General features: G+C 41.3%; 2 protein-coding genes across 2 annotated transcripts in view; one reads left to right on the top strand and one right to left on the bottom strand.

The window, feature by feature from the left end:
* LOC112225168 (polypeptide N-acetylgalactosaminyltransferase 13) overlaps nt 1–10,690 on the bottom strand; it is a 74,557-nt gene extending 63,867 nt beyond the window's left edge. Inside the window, exons 1-2 of the mRNA XM_024388850.2 lie at nt 10,231–10,690; nt 1,335–1,593 (exon numbers count right to left, since the gene is read on the bottom strand). Coding sequence (XP_024244618.1) covers nt 1,335–1,476 — 142 coding nt within the window. The 5' untranslated portion in view covers nt 1,477–1,593; nt 10,231–10,690. The remainder of the gene's footprint in view (nt 1–1,334; nt 1,594–10,230) is intronic.
* A 3,275-nt stretch (nt 10,691–13,965) lies between these two features.
* LOC112225167 (protein reprimo A) lies at nt 13,966–16,036 on the top strand. Its single transcript, XM_024388849.2, has one exon. The coding sequence runs from the start codon at nt 14,196–14,198 to the stop codon at nt 14,505–14,507; it is 312 nt and encodes a 103-aa protein (XP_024244617.1). The 5' UTR covers nt 13,966–14,195; the 3' UTR covers nt 14,508–16,036.
* Nucleotides 16,037–19,773: the final 3,737 nt, after the last annotated feature.

The following is a 19,773-nucleotide window of genomic DNA, read 5'->3' as shown; positions in this document are numbered from 1 at the left end:
AAGCCATCCATTCCCCCAAAAGCTTACACTGATATATTTAGAGTCTGAAAAGAACTCAATGCCGAGCACATGTATCAAATCGGCTAACACCATTTAAATTGAACTAAGAGCATAAGTAAATCGTATGTAACGTCAGGCACTGTTGTGATGGAAATTAGTCTGGAATCCAGAAGGCCACACAGATTTTTAGCTTCTTTTTGGAGTTTCTCTCCCCATTCCAACCTTGAAAGCAGCTTAGCGGGCCATTTGTAAACTTGCTTATTGGAAAGGGCATGTAAGGAAATGCTGGGCCAAAGAAGGAAAGGACACTCCTGTGGATAAGGTTGATTAACTAGGGCAGTGCTGTTTCTAGGCACAAGTGACATAAATATACACTTAAGGCACCGCTGCCACTAGGGACCCCCAACCAGGAAGTAAGGGCCTCAACTTACTGTTAGTGAGGATAGTGGAATACACAACGAAGCAAATTCAAAATTTGGTAGTGCTTCATCAGTTTCCCTCTTGTTATGTCAGGTATTGACTGTCACTCAATTAGTCCATGTCAGCTAACATTTTATAAGTTAGTCTACCCTACTATCTAAACCTTGTAATAATCATGGCCCGAATTACATGCAAGGCACCTGCCCAAGGGCCCTGACAGCCAGGGGGCCCCCAATGATTTTGTTAGTTACTCTCACTCAAATATCATAGGAACATGGCATAAGTCATGGCAAAATGTGTAGAATGGCAGAACATTTACTTTAGAACTGAAAAAATTCCACTCCATCCCATGTCAAAATGTGTAGAACTGCAGGAATTCAGCATTAAACTGCAACATTTTCTAACCATCCCATGGCAAAATGTATAGAACTGCAAGAAATTAGCTAAATAAAATGCTAGAAACGGTCCTGAACTAGGGATTTGAGACTTAACCATGGTTTTCACTCTCAAGGGAAAAAAGGTATCTTAATTCTGCACTCAGTCTGAGATTCAACAAGTAAATCCGTTGCTTTTCTTTGAAGTTTACTGTGGTATTTGTTCTCTAAACTTTCCCCAAATGTAATAACAATGTAATAACACAAGAATAGTGTTCATTTGTATTGGACTACCATGTGGAGTTGCCAAATCTGTCATGGTGACTGCTTCGCAGGGCCACCAACCCATATCTACAGAGGAAAGTATATTCTATTGAATCCATTGGCTTCTATAGAAGTTATGAGTTGTGCTGGTTTCACCAGCCATCAGTGCTCTGTCTGTGTGTGTCTGAAGTATGCATTGTTGTTGTTGTGTCTTGCTGGTGACAAATCCAATTTCCCCCTGTGGTATTAATACAGTTTATTCAATTCAGGGCTCACCTCTCAGAGCAGGCAGCATTGAGCGATCCTTCCTGTCGTCACATTTGTTACATTCACTGAAGTAGAGCAACAGGAAGACATCCACCAGCACCCAGACCAGCGAAGTGGTCAGCACCACCTTACAGTAGACAAACCGCCGCATCGCCCTCTACGTGACGTGGTGTCGGGGAGGAATCAGCAGGCGGGCCCCTGACAGAGAGCAGCAACTCAAACCAGCGGAGGGGAGATTGAGCGTGGGGCACACAGAGACAGCATCCCGCTACATAGAGATGAGAGCAAAACCAAACAACATGGTTAGATAGAGAACTTTAACAACCGTACAAAAGTAAACTTCACTTATGGAATGTTAATATTGAACATTGGGACAATGACACTGAAGTGAACAAGACTTGTTGAATTTAGTGATTCCACCATACAGCTTCCACCGCTTACTTCCTTTGAAGATGTACAGTTAACTGCCAAATTAAAGGAAACACCAACAGCGTGTTTTAATAGGGTGTTGAGCCAGAACAGCTTCAGTGCACCTTGGCATAGATTCTACAAGTGGCTATTGGAGGGATGTAACGCCATTCTTCCAGAGAAATTCCATCATTTGGTGTTTTGTCGATGGTTGTAGCAAATGCTGTCTCAGGCACCGCTCCAGAATCTCCCATAAATGTTCAGTTGGACTGAGATCTGGTGACTGAGACAGCCAGGGCATATGGTTTACATCGTTTGCTCATCAAACCATTCAGTGACCACTCGTGCCCTGTGGATGTGGGCATTGTTATCCTATGGGGGCATAGCCATGGTAGCCAAAATAATGGTCTGACCAGCATTTTTATACATGACCCTAAGCCTGATGGGATGTTAACTGCTTAATTATCTCAGGAGCCACACCTGTGTGGAAGTGTAACGAGTGCGCTGGATAGCAAGTTCAGGGAGTGCATCATTTAATGACCAAAACAAGAAACGCAGACAGGAAACAGAAACAATAATGCCTGGGGAAGGTACCAAAGGGATTGACATATATAGGGAAGGTAATCAGGGAGGTGATGGAGTCCAGGTGAGTCTGATCAGGCGCAGATTCGCGTAATGATGGTGACAGGTTTGCGCCATAACGAGCAGCCTGGGTGCCTTAGAGGAGGGAGAAGGAGCAGCCGTGACGGGAAGCAACTGCTTTCAATATACTTTGTATCCCTCATTTACACAAGTGTTTACATTATTTGGGAAGTTACCTGTACATTTTGTATGGAACATAGCTGTTGACGATGACTTTGTATTTTTCCAGTTCAGAGGAAAGCAGCAAGCTAATTCCTCCCTCAGAGTCTGCTTATCCTCTCTGGTGTTATTGGCTGCTTTGCCTGGACCAGGCAGATAGATTTCAGTCCAATGAGAATGTTTGTGGGGAACAGAAATCTCAATGGAATTAAATGAATGCCTCACTAGTATTCAACATGAAAAACACCATCATTTCCTCTGGAATATGACTTTCTCTGACTGGAATTATAGGCTTACAGTCAGAGGCAACAAGCTGCATTCAATTCAGCCTGTATGAAACCGTGTGCATGTCAAATGGCAAAGGAAAAGACAGGTCTATAAGAAGCAGCTGTCAGTCAGAAGACAACAGCATGGAGACATTACTCGTAATATGAACGATTACATAGCTACCTGACAACAACTCCGGCAAGATAGTGATTGATTAGATCACAACTCAAATAGAGCATGCTATATTTTCCTTCTAAAAATGTCAATCTCCAATCCAATTTAATGATGTACAGTAAGGCTTGTGTGACTGAAACATTTGCATTATTGTAAAGAAGTAATATCTATGATGCCAAAGTCTTTCATTTTTATTTTGGTGAGGCAAGGAGGCCATAATGACATAGTAGACTATCATATTTTGTATCTTACACACAAAATCTAGTATTGGACTGTTCTGTAGTGCATTAAGTTTCTAGAAACTCGATCATCTAACCACGCAAAAATAATACATGTAAACAGAAACAAGACTGTGTATGTGTGTGTGTGTGAGCATGCGCGTGTTTGTGTGTTTTTGCATGTGTGTTTGCCCGTGCGTGCGCATCATTGCGTTTTTGTTTACCCGCATTCTCCAATATGCTCAAGGCCCCGTGCCAATGGGTGATTCTTGTAACACCCTTCTAGGCTCCTCCCCACGACATCTGACTGATTTCATGTCCGTATCGTTCTCCTGCAGCATAGGGCAGTGTAGTGTTGTCTTTGTACTACCAGCATCATCTCTGCTCTCTGTCTATGTCCATCACAGTAGATGACTAGCCTGCCCTGGGCTAACTGTTGCCTCATCCAAAAACAAGCCAGGGTGTCTGTAACCTGCTGCCAGAACTTACTGGCAGCAGGTTACATTTAAGTTACCGTAAACAAAAACAAAAGTACAGTATGTTACTGAAAATGTCAAAGTACTTTTGGTTGAACTGTCATAAGTAGGCCTACAAAGCTTAACCAGATGTGTAGGCTATGTAAGGTTGGACACTACCCCCAAAAGGCTTTGAGAATGACAGTCCAAAAAAAGAAAGACTCCCTTGTGTGCAATGTTGTCATCAGTCGCAAAGGACTTTCCCAAACCATACAAATGTATACCCATGTATCGATTTTGGTGATAAGGTATTCAGATCTAAATCTAATCATGTATTTAAAAAACTCCATGACTCTGCTTGATATCCAAGACACCAACACCTAGTAACTCTGGGCATGGAACCTTACACTACCTTCACCATATTTAATTTGATGGTAATTTCTGCTAACAAAAAATCTGATCATGTCTGCTGCGTCCCTCCTCGACCATCTGCTTGGTACTGTCGAGTGCTATGTTTGGGTCTGGTGCCACCAACTACGCTGGAGGTGACGATAGCAGTCCCCTCTGAAGCGGCTGGGTCATTAGTCCAACCATCTGCACAGATTAATATTTCCTGTCTGTTGAGCAGTGTACTGCAACAAGGTCTCTCCTTCATTACTAGAGTGTGCGGCTCTCCTTTCATTTTTTGAACTGTTCTACTCCGCTAGCCAGCACCTCGCCTAAATAGGCGTGCGTTTCTTTCGCCTCTAGACTAGCCCTTCATTACAGCACATAATTCAGCTGAAACACTTTTCTAAACAACATCAAACATTATTGACTTCACCAGAGCTTTGGTGCTTTACCCACGGAGCCAAAAGTGTTACATCGGTTGACAGCTCAGGCTCTGTGACAGTTACAGTATCCATAGGCTTCTACTCATCAAGCAAGGCTGCTCAAACAATGGCAATTGACAATTCGCTTTGCCCCAGAAGTTTGGGCAACCAATCACAGATCTTGAATGGATAGCAACTGTCATCAAGTCCAAAACCTCTGGCAAGTTTACGTTTGAATCACATCAAAGCCACTGAGGCATTACAAAATCAAAGAGTTTTCATCCAAAAACAAGTTGTTGAAATGACTAAATAATTGAACAGTGCAACAGGGGTAGTTGCTACTGTGATTTCTGAAATGCAGAGACTGTTGATTTAGTATTTTTAGAATCCAAAAGTATACTTTTGTTACATTGTTTGCTAGCTCAGCTAGTTAGCTAGCTAGTTCTCAGTCTTATTGACCACCCAACCTTGCTAACGCTAGCTAGCCAGTTAATATAACTTGTTTTTTCTAAATGTATGTTAGAATGTTATGAAAACAACATTAATCTGCTGTCGACATCGGGATATGATTTAAGAGCACTATTTAGCTCCAAAAGTGGTTAGTAACTTTGGCTGCGTGCTGACAGTGCATTCAGAGCCATCCAGTGGCTAGCCACACTACAACCTTCATTTTATCAGGTTCCTGTGTAGCAACTGTAATGACAGTCCACCACAACATACCAGGGGTAGTCTGTGTTAAATTTCATTGTGTATTAAAAACACAGTTTGAGATCATTGTGAGGGGATTTTGCCAGTGGTTAGAAAGGGGAATTGGGCTTCCTGTTGTTGTCTGAGGTTGTTGTCTGAGGTTGCAACAGTAACCAAGGGGGGTGGGGCTTAGCGAAGGGTCAATTAAGGTCTAATACTCTCTACCATTTCTGACTGGTTTATTCTTAGATCACAAACACAGTTATCTGAAGTACTTGAGTACAATCCAGAAGCAGACTGAACTTCTCTCGTGTACAGGGACCTGATGTCAGCAATTATGACAGAGAGCACTTTGAGCCCAATCTTTCTCAATTTTCAGAATATGAGAAATCAGCACAAATCATCCAGCGTTGGGCCTTCAGGATACAGGAAATGATTATCAGGATGGACTATAGGGCTGATACTCTTAAATCTGTCCATCGCTCCAATCCAATGGGTTGCTGTGACAGCTTAAATAACAAAGGGAAGAGGTGTGCTGTGCTACTAAAGAACATGAGGGAACACTAGTGTCATATCTATTGGAAACACTTCTTTAGTGTATGCAGGGCTGCCAAAACCCTATCCTGGAGTTCTACTGTCCTGTAGGTTCAGTCAAACCCTAATCCAACATACCCGAAACAGCTAGTTAAAGCTGAGATTGGCGAAAGGTGAAACAGCGCCACTGGTCGCCCCCAGGTGCATTTGTAATTGTTTTTGTTTTGTTGACTAAACTGAGGTGAGCAGCATGGTAAAAAATAATTGCAGTATATTTTGCTGTTCTATCGCACGCCTGCATCCTGATCTGGTGAGCGTATATATACACTGAACAAAAATATAAATGCAACATGTGAAGTGTTGGTTTCATGAGCTGAAATAAAATATCCCAGTAATTTTAAATACTCACAAAAAGCTTATTTCTCTCAAATTTTGTGCACACATTTGTTTACATCCCTGTTAAGTGAGCATTTCTCCTTTGCCAAGATAATCCATCCACCTGACAGGTGTGCATATCAAGAAGCTAATTAAATATCATGATCATTACAAAGGTACAATAAAAGCTGGTGCTGGGGTTAATGAAATGTGCAGTTTTGTTACATAACACAATACCATAGAAGTCTCAAGTTTTGAGGGAGCATGCAATTGGCATGCTGACTGCAGGGATGTCCACCAGAGTTGTTGCCAGATAATTTATTGATAATTTCTCTACCATAAGCCGCCTCCAACGTCATTTCAGAGAATTTTTCATTAAGCCCATGTGTAACCACGCCACGTGTAACCATGTTACGTGTAACCACGCCAGCCCAGGACTTCACATCCGGCTTCATCACTTGCGGGATCATCTGAGACCAGCCACCTGGACAAATGATGAAACTGAGGGTTATTTATGTCTTCAATAAAGCCCTTTTGTGGGGAAAAACTCATTCTGATTTGTTGGGCCTGGTTCCCCAGTGGGTGGGCCTGGCTCCCCAGTGGGTGGGCCTATGCTCTCCCAGGCCCACCCTTGGCTGCGCCCCCTGCCCAGTCATGTGAAATCCAGAGATTAGGGCCTAATTTATTTATTTCAATTTACTGATTTCCTTATATGAACTGTAACTCAGTAAAACAGTTGAAATTGTAGCCAAAGACATGTATGTAATCTCGTGAGATCAGCATGATCATACAAGGCTATGCTTTATTAGAGTTGTACTTAAAACCTACAGGACCGTAAATCTCTAGGAAGAGGGTTGGTCAACCTTGGTGTAACGTAAATATAGTATCACTATTGATTAAAACCATTATAAAGTGAGAGACAACCCACAGGGTGTGATATGGTGGAAAGCCAAGAACACACTCCTTGGGCGGCAGGGTAGCCTAGTGGTTAGAGCGTTGGAGCAGCAACCGGAAGTTTGAAAGTTCAAATCCCTGAGCTAACAAGGTACAAATCTGTCGTTCTGCCCCTGAACAGGCAGTTAACCCACTGTTCCTAGGCTGTCATTGAAAATAAAAATTTGTTCTTAACTGACTTGCCTAGTTAAATAAAAAGTTTCACTCAGCAACTAACAGATAGAGACTAGAGGGAACATATTGACTCTCATCTGTTATTTTATACATCTGAACTGATCTAAAGACACCTTGTCCATAAAAAATAGGCTAAGTGAGACGTAACTTGTTGACCTATTTTAGAACCAACCCACTCCTTAGGGCCGGTGTTATGGGTGGGCATTAGGAGGCCTGGCCCACAATTTATTTGACAGAGACGGGCGCCGACAGAAAGACGCGTCAATCTCAGATAAAACATCGGAGCGAGCGAAACAGCGCCCCTCTGTCTCAATATTTGTATCTTGTACCATGTATCTGATGCTGTCTGGACAAAAACAGTATGGCATGTCATACTTTTTCTGGCCAGACAGCATCAGATACATGGGCTACATAATATATTATAGTAAGACAGAGGGGCGCTGTTCGTAAAATCTGTCCAGACTGAGTCCAATGCATTTCTATGGGCATAAGATATATGTACACCAGTGGAGGCTGCTGAGGGGAGAATGGCTCATAATAATGGACAGAACGCAGAAAATGGAATGGCATTATGTAGGCCCACAGATCTCTGGTTTCAGGCAAAATTATATAATTACTCCTGTCTAAATAAAATCATTAAAATACTTCACCAGAGAGCATGATTTAGCCATGGAGGATCATTAGCTTCTTATAAAGCTGTGGGGCATCCACAGCTGTGCAAAAGGCGTCACTACAGACCAGGGTTCAATCCCGGGCTGTATCACAACCGACCGTGATCGGAAGTCCCATAGGGAGGCGCACAATTGGCCCAGCGTCGTCTGGGTAAGGGGAGGGCTTGGCCGGGTGGGCTTTACTTGGCTCATTGCGCTTTAGTGACTCCTTGTGGTGGGCTGGGCACATGCAGGCTGACCTCAGTCGTGAACAGTGTTTCCACCGACAGATTGGTTCGGCTGGCTTCCGGGCTATGTTTCAGAGAATGCATGACTTGACCTTCACCTCTTGGGGAGTTACAAGAGTTACAACGATGAGGCAAGATCAAAATTGGAGAGATGTTTTTTTTTTAAATACAAATGGTTTTTTTTGCTATGTATTGTTTCAAATCACAAGTGCATAGGTCTATGCCTATTTGGGAAGCATGCAATTTGGGCAGTGTGCGTGGCAATATGGCTAGCTGATTATTGAGTTGCTGCTGTCAGTGAAAAGCATCTCTAATGTGTGAAGACAATGTGTCTTTGAATTTAATTTTAAATGTTGAGACAAGAAGAAGAGGATATGGCCTGTCTCTCTCCAGATTGCATGCACTCAGCTCTCCAGAATTGGCTCAGCTGTCTCCCACCAATTCTTGAGCATTCATTGTGTGAATTGTTTGCCCCTTGATTGTTTATTTTTGATCAATTCCCCATTACATATGTCACCAGTAGGCTTACTAAATGTACCATTAATCTCCATAATTTGGTTCCACTAATTTATGTTAATACATGTATTAATGACAGTCATTTAATGTTACCATTCTCATTCTCGTAGTGGAAATGCTGTTTGAAGGGTTTATTCATAACCATAATTTACGAGTTTTGATTTGGTTCCTGATTGTCTTAATTAACTCACCACGTCCATAACTAATATGCTTTGCTTCTCATGGATGTTTTCTTCAACTCACACAGTAAGTCAATGAAGTCTCTTTATATTCAGTGGAACGTCGTAAAAAAAAAACAGCTGTCTGTCCCGAGCTCACTGGCGCGGGAAACTCTGAGAAACAAAAATAGGCTGGTTGATACAATGTAGCACTTCACATAGGGCTAGCTCAAGAAAACCGACAGAAAGGGAGGCAAGACAGGCGGAGTAGAGAGATTAATGCGATTGAAAGAACCTTCATTTTCATCAGGATATTTTCTACTGTTTTTATTTGTCTGCTTTAGGCCTGTGTATTTTGCTTAGTTGACTAAGTTATAGGCCTACTGCTGTATTGGCCTGGGCTATAGGCTATCTCTGAGTTCCAGGCGCTCATTTCTTTTGTCGCCAATGGATCAGGGTATATCAATATGGTAGAGGCTGGTGCTCTTACATTAGTTGAATTTTAACCTTCAGATTTGTATCATTTTAATTCTGATTTTTATGATTCACCACGTGACAATGATTTTGAGAACGGAAAATGTTATTAATGAAATGAAACTGTTCCACAAAAATGCGCATATGAATATAATCATAACTGGCATGCAGATAGGTATAAATGGTAGGATAAATTGTAAGCTTCCCCAAACTTGAAACTCAAGAGCCGCTTTGAGTCTTTACCATAACACCCATAAAAAAATGTGCCACACATAAGAGGTCACTTGAAGAATACATGCCTGCCCATAGAAATCAAATGTCCATCCAACTGATTCGTTCTGCGCCGGCCCTGCAACTCCTTTACTGTTACCAATGCCTCACTGAAGGGTTTGGTTCAATGTTAATACAAGGCAGTCTATTCAGGAAGTAAACTGAAATTCCAATTAAATAATTGAAGGCCATCTACTTTCAATTACTGTTCAATAAGCTCAAAAAGAAAAGCGCTGTATGTTCAAGATTTTTCCATTTTCGGGTTTTAAAATTCAAATCACTTCTTGAATTGCCTGACTTCGAATGGACCCCAACCCTAAGTCACACCTATATCTCTAGAGGTAAAATACTACATTTTATCCATGATATCTGACCTCCACGATAATCCAGTCATTGTGATGGATGAGTAGGCTATTGACTTCAAAACGCTGCAGAAGTAAAGGTGTAGCCTATATCCAGGCTACAACTATGGCCTGCTTTCTCTGCCAAGACTAAGATATTCTAATTGGAATGCTAGTAACAATATTACAACAAATGTTGTAAATATGTATTAGTATTCAATAAAACAAGAATACCCACATGTCTTGTAATATCTAATAGACAGTCTAGAGTCTAGACTGAATATATAAATGGAACACTGTCCCAAACGAATGCTGAAAGATGAAAACACGTCATTCATAAAATGTAATTTTGTAGGCTACAGTAAAAATAACAAAACTTCAATACTTACAGAAAATACGTATTCTGTGAATCAATAAATGCAATGATGGAAGTCTCTACTGCCAACAACATGTTGCATTGGGTTAACAACACTAATAGCCTAATTCACAAATAATGTTTGATTGCTTGAAATGATCGGCCTATTAGGCTACTTCGATATTATTCTATTTACATCAAAGAATCAATCCAAAGGTCCCGCAGACAGGAAACCTATATATGAACGAAGAGCATAATTTCACGTCCCTATGATGTTGCTGGTTGGCAACCGTTATTGCGTGATACCTATTAACGTTTCTCCTGGTCCCTCTTCAGAATGCATTGCAGTAGTCACGACCCGACCCGTACCGATACATTGTAAACGAGTTCCCTTGCATTCTATTTGATATGCAGCGCAAATGATGTCTTTGGATCCACCTATTCTCCGAAAGAATCATATATAGCCGGGTAACCGCAGACGAACAAGCGATACGTTCTGGTACAATCTAACGTGAAAGCAGTACAGGCAAATGTAATTTTTCTCATCCGTGGTTGGTTGTAAGTCTTGTCGATCATAAAGCCATGCTCATAGCACCAAGGGCGTATGGTAAATGTATTTTTCTCCGTGTCCATCACATGGGAAATAGCCTACGCACAATACTCAAATACTGTACATACACCTTCCTAATTTTGAGTTTAATATGAATGATATGTTGGCTATATGAGAATGTAAGTACTGTAGTTTTTACACAGTTCATTATTTGTAAAAATGTAGGCTGTGTAAATCATGAATAAATAGTTATAACCCGTTGGTTGAAATTGTGTGACTGTAGTTTGGTGCTTCCTGAGTAATGGGTCAATATAGCCCATATGAATAATAATATTAATTATTATATGCCAGTTAAACCTAGATAAATATAACACATTTTGTACATTACAAACCAATATTACCCAGAATAATTAATAATTTCTCATTCTGGCATTGATTATGATCACAACAAAACTGAACTGATACACATAATGTGTTGAGTATGCCAGCTTTGCAACCTAGACTTTCTTGGCACAGCTCTGTTCACAAACAGTGGTGTCACTTTTCTACATCAAATAGTATAAAACACTGCCATCTACTGATGATTTACCGGTAGTTGCGAGCCAGGGATGGCCAGAGGTGTAGCCTAAAATATGCCTAATAATGTTCATGTCTATATTATCCCAATAATGGAAGATTTTGTAATCTTTCAGCTTCCGAAACGCATTACATTTATAAGTATTTTAAAAGTTAGGCATTCATATCAATACAGCAAATGTACAGTAGGCTAGGTCTTAGAGCTATAGTTCTGTCCAAACATTGGGCATAATAATAAATTAAAAGATATGCATAGCTCGGACCAGAATGGTCCCTTTGCCCAAGAACACTAAGGTAACCTGTCTAAATGGCTGTCAACCCGTAGCACTCACATCTGTAGCCATGAAGTGCTTTGAAAGGCTGATCAACACCATTATCCCAGAAACCCTAGACCCACTCCAATTTGCATACCGCCCCAACAGATTCACAGATGACGCAATCTCTATTGCACTCCACACTGCACTTTACCACCTGGACAAAAGGAACACCTACTTTAGAATTCTATTCATTGACCACAGCTCAGTGTTCAACACCATAGTACCCACAAAGCTCATCACTAAGCTATGGACCCTAGGATTAAACACCTCCCTCTGCAACTGGATCCTTGACTTCCTGACGGACCGCCCCCCCAGGTGGTAAGGGTAGGTAACAACACATCTGCCACGCTGATCCTCAAAATGGAGGCCCCTCAGGGGTGCGTGCTCAGTCCCCTCCTGTACTCCCTGTTCACACATGACTGCATGGCCACGCACGACTCCAACACCATCATTAAGTTTGCTGACTGGCCTGATCACTAACAACAATGAGACAGCCTACAGGGAGGAGGTCAGAGACGTGGCAGTGTGGTGCCAGGATAACAACCTCTCCCTCAATGTGATCAAGACAAATGAGATGATCATGGACTACAGGAAAAGGAGGGCAGAGCGAGCCCCCATTCTCATCGATGGGGCTGTAGTGCAGCAGGTTGAGAGCTTCAAGTTCCTTGGTGTCCACATCACCAGCGAACTATCATGGTCCAAACACACCAAGACAGTTGTGAAGAGGGCACAACAAAGCCTATTCCCCCTCAGGAGACTGAAAAGATTTGGCATGGGTCCCCAGATCCTCAAAAAGTTTGACAGCTGGACCATCGTGAGCATCATGACCTGTTGCATCACCGCCTGATATGGCAACTGCTCGGCCTCCGGCCACAAGGCACTACAGATGGTAGTGCGTACAGCCCAGTACATCACTGGGGCCAAGTTTCCTGCCATTCAGGACCTCTATACCAGGCGATGTCAGAGGAAGGCCCTAAAAATTGCCAGACTCCAGCCACCCTAGTCATAGACAGTTCTCTCTGCTACCGCATGGCAAGTGGTACCGGAGCGCCAAGTCTAGGTCCAAAAGGCTTCTTAACAGCTTCTGCCCCCCGTAAGACTCCTGAACAGCTGGTCAGGTGGCTGCCCGGACTATCTACCCCCCCCCCTTTTTACACTGCTTCTACTCTCTTTTTATTTTCTATGCATAGTAACTTTACCTACATGTACATGTGACTCTATGCCAGTTCCCCCTGTATATGACCTCTTTACTGTTATTTTATTGTTGTCCTTTAATTATTTGTATTGTTCTATTTGCTTCTTTTTATTATTATTCTTTTTTTTTTTTTTTTACCTCCGTTTATTTTAGTAAATACTTTCTTAACAATTATTTTTCTTAAAAACTGCATTGTTGGTTAAGGGCTTGTAAGTAAGAATTTCACTGTAAGGTCTATACCCCTCTACACCTGTTGTATTCGGGGCATGTGACAAATAACATTTGATTTATTTGATTTGATTTGAATTGATGCGTTTGGATGTAATTGGAAAACGAAAATGCATGCATATAATCCTTAAATGATTTATAAATCATTTACATTTATACATTTAATTAATTCATTAATGTTAGATATCCTACATGACATCCACTAGATGTCAATAAAAGTATTGAATATAACGTGCACTTGATTTAGCGTGCCAAAAGTGCGGGGACGACAGAGTTTGGCCTTCACGTCCATTAGGACCAATGGAATGATTCCGAAATTAAAGCAACAACCCTGACTACCCGACGCGTCGTGCGAGCTAGTTCAAGCACATTGTACCCACATCTGAAATTAGAGTTTAAGAATGCGGGTTCGACAGTGGTAAAGACTGTGATGGTAGGCAACAATAAATATTTGCTCAACTACATTGTAAATAATCATAGTGGTATTGGAAATGTAATCCAAAGTTTCAAGTTTTCACCAAATTGCATGTCTTTTTCTTTTTGGATGGAATGGGTAGTTGCAGATGGGCTCCCGAGTGCCACAGCGGTCTAAGGCACTGCATCTCAGTGGTGTCACTACAGTCCCTGGTTCGAATCCAGGCTGTATCACATCCAGCCGTGATTGGGCGACCCACAATTGGCCCAGCTTCGTCCGGGATAGGCCCTCATTGTAAATAAGAATTTGTTATTAACTGACTTGCCTAGTTACATTTTTTTTTTAATAAATGGTTTTCAGCCATACAATTACGCATGGTTCATGCTCATGGCGGCGCTATTGCTGTATGCTCTTGGAAAACAGCAGTCTCCTGTGCTTTCTGAAATGGTTTCACCCAACCAGGTATAATAACCACGGGTTGCTGTAAGTAACATCATAAATGCACTGAGGCTGTGAAGAGGGAACTTGGAAACGTCTAGTAATGCGACGCCAAAGCAGACTGATAGACACCAGAACAAATATAGTCCTACCTGATTTAAAGGTGTTTACTCACTAACCATCTTTTTCTGCAGTTGTGGGGAATTTCTCTGGATTTTTTTTAAATCAAGTGCTCTTTTGGCTCTTTTTGGTTGTGCCAACTGAAAATTGAAAAGTGGAGATGAATTCTACCGCTTTCAATCAAACGGACAGTGCAGGACTTTTCAATAAGACTGAAGATATATTTTGCTGTAACTTTTCATCAGTGGTGACTGATAATGGCTTCGTGGCGGCGACTCCGGATGAGAGAAGTCTCTTTCTCATGAGAGTTGTCCAGATAGCAGTTATGTGCGTGTTATCGCTCACGGTGGTTTTCGGTATTTTCTTTTTGGGCTGCAATCTTCTCATCAAGTCGGAGGGAATGATCAACTTTTTGGTGACGGACAGAAGACCATCCAAAGAGGTAGAAGCAGGCATTATTGGGGCATATTAGTAGCCTAAAGGGCGCTTTGGGAGACTTTGTCGAAATGACTTGTCCTACCACTGATGCGCAGATGATGAATCCACTTTTCACCAACAGCAGAGACAGAGACAGAGATACATGAATGGTCAAGTATCCACATAAGAACCAGTTTCTATTGTTCTGTTCTCGACAGTTTGCAAAAATGTAGGACAGAACAGGCCTATACTTAGACACTGTAGACACGCACATCTCCAATAATTAGCCGAAATTTGCTCTCACTTTTTTGACAAACACTCACGTAATTTAATATCTAGACGCTCTCTAATTGTTATAGCCCTTTTGTCAAAGTGACAATCGTTTTTTACTTCAAATACTGTCTCATATTGCTAAAGCAATGGGGATAAATGAATGTTTGAAAAATGCATATTGTATGTTTTTTTGCATACATGCAAGACAGTATAATGATTTGATCAGTGTGCCTAACGCGTTTCCTATTGAACAATTGTAGATAATGAGTGGTTAATGTATGAACGTTGGAGATATAACAATACAACAACAACACTAGCTTTGTTTATTAGAATAAATGAATTCCCTAATTATGTTCAAGATTTTTTCCTTTTGATTGATTCAGCATTTCCATCAATCTGTTCTCACTGTTAATTTGTGAAAATCAGAGCTACAGTAGGGCTAGTTGTTAGAGCGTGGCGCTTGTAATGCTAAGGTAGTGGGTTCGTTTCCCGGGACCACCTATTCGTAAAATATATGCATGTATGGCTAAGTTGGATAAAAGCATCTGCTAAATTGTATTGAAGTCATTGTTATTACAAAGCCTTTCAAAATATAACAATTCTTCAACACCAATATATATTTTAAAAATTTTATTATTTATTATTCTCATATCGCAAACTAAACATTTTTATATATTATATTCAAAGTGTGCAAATGGCATTCATTTGACAGGGCACATTGAAAGAGAATGTGTGACATTTGCACCTTGTTGTCTTGCAGCCTAATGGTAGACCACTGAAACCAATGTGATGATAAGGGTTGGTTTTTCCACAATTGATGTGTGACGTCCTGGTCCCATTGATCATTCTGGGTTTTAATGGAAACCTGCCTGACTGTGTTTGTTCCATATCAGATGCTCAGGAAATATATACACTCTAAATGCAACCCAACTATTCGTAGGGTGTAGGATATGCATTATGACCAAAATGAGAATTTAGACCACCATTTGTCTGGGGACCTTAAACATGATCAGTTGACAAATGTATGGCATTAATCCGCTAGGACTTATCATGCTTTGGTCAATTCATTCTCTCTGAAGTGATGGACTGATGTTTTTTTATTACAGTCTTACTGTCTTAGACATAGGCATATATGCACATTATTTACATTCATTATATAAACATACATTTTTTTGTGTGGTGTAGATGGTTTAAAATACATGTAATTTTTACGCACACTATTATTTATTGCACTGCAGTGACTGACATTTTCTCATTTTCTGTCTGCATTATAAAGTTGTTCCTGTATAGACCATTGTGCGGCTTCTCTCCCCTCAGTGAAAGCATCTGTTGTTCTGCTCCTGGCTCACCTCATCTGGGCATCAGCACCACCCCCAGCTCCCCAGGGGGAACCAAACAGCACCTCCACAAAATGATTTGTCTTGTCAACCCAGACCAAGGAGGACGAAGCCACAGCACAATCTGCTGCATTCTGATAGGCCACCTGCGTCCCTGTGCTATATGGACAGAGTTAAAACTAAAAAGCGACTACAGTCGTTTTACTTCCTCCAAAATCATGCTTCCTGCCTGCCTGGTGGTTGAGGACAAATCAATCTGGCGACCCATCAGAGTTAACTGAATTGCATTTGACATGGCCCATTATGATGTGTTATGATTGATGGACGGCAGCATAGCCTACGGGATGCGTCTCCGGCCAAAGTCCCCAGCCACTATCTCACATATTAATTACAAATAGGACATTTTGTTTGTTAAATGGTCTTTAAAACTAATAATATGTCATTAGGCATTTGATGGGCAGTCATTACAGAGAAATTCATGATATTGCCATTTTCCCTAGATAAAATCCTCTAAGCACAAAAATGTTAATAGTATCTCATACATAAGTGTCAATTTGGTTGAATGTGAGTATACATTCAACACTATACTCTGAGTAACTCAATGAAGTTGAGTTAACCCAATGAAGTGTTACCCATTAGTTGAAATGGTCAGCCAGTAGTCATATAGAGATGGATGATTAGATTACCCTGAATACATTTGTGGTAGACTATGAGTTGTGAAAACTGACCTAACCTAAACTATGTTTAGCATCATCCAGTTATTAAAGCGGATTTAAGATTGTATCATTTTTGTTACTTTCATCAAAGCATCTTCTCTCTTCCTGTATTTAATTGTATTGTATTCTAATCATTTATTGCATTATTAAACATTTATTTCATTTATTTGAATGATTGCAATACTTGGTAATTTCCTTTATAAATTGGGGCGTATGCATCTGTAACTTGTAGGGCTGAGAATAGGTAAGGTACTGGCTCAACAGACAGGGTTGATTAAAGAAAAGGCAGCTGTAGTACGCCACACCTATTTATAACTGCCTTTGAAAGTGCGTGTGTGTGTGTAAAGCTCCCACTGAATAACTAATTGGTGAGGAGCCACATTCAAATTGTAGATCATGAGTCATGAGAAAAATATAATTAATGGGAAAACGGCAATTACCGGGTGCCGGTTTCGATTGAATAGTGCCCCTGCTATACTTGACTTTCCACTAAAGAAACTAAAAGCACACCTAGATGTTTACCTACTTGATTATACGTTCCATTGCTTTTGATAATACGTTCATTTCTGCCTATTGACGAGTCTTAGTGTGGCTTTATAGTCCAATCCTTGAATTAACCTCATCTCACACAGACATGCGTGCACACTCTCTCTCTCTCTCTCTCTCTCTCTCTCTCTCTCTCTCTCTCTCTCTCTCTCTCTCTCTCTCTCTCTCTCTCTCTCTCTCTCTCTCTCTCTCTCTCTCTCTCTCTCTCTCTCTCTCTCTCTCACGCACACACACACACACAGTCTTGTATAACTAACCTTGTGGGGACACACAATTCAGTCCTATTCAAAATCATATTTTCCCTAACCCTAAACTTAACCCTAAGCCTAGCTCCTAACCCTAAAACTAACCCTAACTCCTAACCCTAAACCTAATTCCAACCTTAACCTTACACCCCCTAGAAAATAGCATTTGACCTTGTGGGGACTAACAAAATGTCCCCAGTTGATCACATTTGTTTGTTTACTATAATAGTATAGTTAAACACATCCACACACACACACACACACACACACACACACACACACACATGCATGCACACACACACACACACACCATTTTAGAGGAGCCTCATTCCTCCAACAAAAAACATAATCATGCGGCGACTTTGTTGAGATGTCTAATTTAGATCACAATAGTAGGCCGTATGTTTTTCTGGATATAATACTGAACCTCCCCTTCAGCGCAGTTTGATTGTTTCATGAATGAGTTGCTGTGAATCGCTCGCAGGAGAATGTTGTGGAGCAGTTTAATATCCAGCAGAGAACAATTTTCAGTCTGCTGAAGCACCACTGTAATGATGTCACTGAGCTAGTGGGGGGGATCTCACACTGTGATGCAGACGGTCTGTAGTACTATACTTTTGCCGACATGTTTGATGGTTTCATTCACAAAGACTGATTCGGGCTAGAAATGCAACTAATAATTGTAATGTGTTTGGTGATAATTCATAATTATAGGGTGGTGATGATCATCATTAACAGGAGGATAGTAGCTACAGATAATCGTACTGTGTATTGGTTGTCTTGTAGATCATGATTTGATTAAATGACATGTTGAATTGTTACAGCTATACTCTGGAGTACAGCAATACTCTGGAGCGTGGCATGAGAGCATCCCATCTCATCCTGAATCTCTGACAGTTTTCTGTTTTGAGACAGTGGTTTATGGAGGATCTGATGGTATGGTGGTATACACAGAGCAAAATGTAGAATCCATGCACATCAAGGATTCTTGCTTCACGGCCTGGCTGTCTGTCAAAAAAAACATTGCCATGAAGAATTGCAGCAATAGGAATCAATGACTGACGCCTTTACACCCAGAAACAGTGAATCCCCAGTCTGGTTTCAGAGAGCTATTTATAGCCCATGGTGTTGTACATCAAATCACCAAAGTGCCCCTCCCAGGCCTTAATGTGCAGCTGCTGCTGATGTACAGTATGTCTCCCAAATGGCACCATATTCCCCACTGTACATACTGGGCCCTGTACAGTATACAGTATAGGGCAGGGGTATTCAACTCTTACCCTACGATGTCTGGAGCCAGCTGTAATCTCTGTTCTACCCAATAATTAATTGCACCCAACTGGTGTCCCACGTCTAAACCAGTCCCCGGTGAGAGGTGAACAATGAAAAAAAGCAGTGGAACTGGCTTCGAGGTTCAGAGTTAAATTTGAGGGGAATAGGGAGCCATTTGGGACGCAACCAATGACTAGTGTTGAGGGACAGGGCATCTCCAGGGTGTTGATTATGGCTAAAAAAAATGCCTCAGGTCTGAGCCTGCAATAGACCTGCTGATTGGTGCAGAGCTCTGATGATTGGTGGAGGTAGTCAATGATCTCGATCGCCACTGACAGCTCCAAATTGCAGCAAGACAGACACAATCATCTCCCCTGTTCACTCCTTCCACCTAATTGGCACTGGATCCCCTTCTCCCACTACTTCAAAAGGCCATATCATGAGTCTGAGTCTGAGTCGAAGAAAGAAACACAGAGATTCCTGTCACACGGAGACAAGGTAGTGAGTCAAATGAAATCAAATTGTATTTGTCACATACACATGGTTAGCAGATGTTAATGCGAGTGTAGCGAAATGCTTGTGCTTCTAGTTCCGACAATGCAGTAATATCCAACGAGTAATCTAACCTAAGTCTAAAATAAGCACTGGGTAATGTCTCCTTGCCTCCTTGTGTAATGATTCACCAACATCAGTAATTGTGGGCGAGGGTGACAAATCCCTTTGGACTGGCTTTGGGGCAATTCCATTGTATCTCATCTCAGCTGGGTGCCAGCGATGGGAGGATTGTTTCCCACATTGTTTCCCACCGAAATATCAAAGGGATTTAGTGTGTGTAACTTCTTGGTCTTAGGTGTCACAAATTTTGAAAAAATGAAATTGACTAGCGTAGAATATTGAAAATAATGCATTTCACCCATGGAAGCATTCAAATG

Source organism: Oncorhynchus tshawytscha, linkage group LG26 (genome assembly GCF_018296145.1).
Source record: "Oncorhynchus tshawytscha isolate Ot180627B linkage group LG26, Otsh_v2.0, whole genome shotgun sequence".
Taxonomy (NCBI): Eukaryota; Metazoa; Chordata; class Actinopteri; order Salmoniformes; family Salmonidae; genus Oncorhynchus; species Oncorhynchus tshawytscha.
This window is presented reverse-complemented; position numbering and strand designations above follow the sequence as displayed.

Bases quoted from the DNA above. Each gene is read 5' to 3' on its own strand.
- LOC112225167 (XM_024388849.2), top strand. From the start codon at position 14,196: ATGAATTCTACCGCTTTCAATCAAACGGACAGTGCAGGACTTTTCAAT.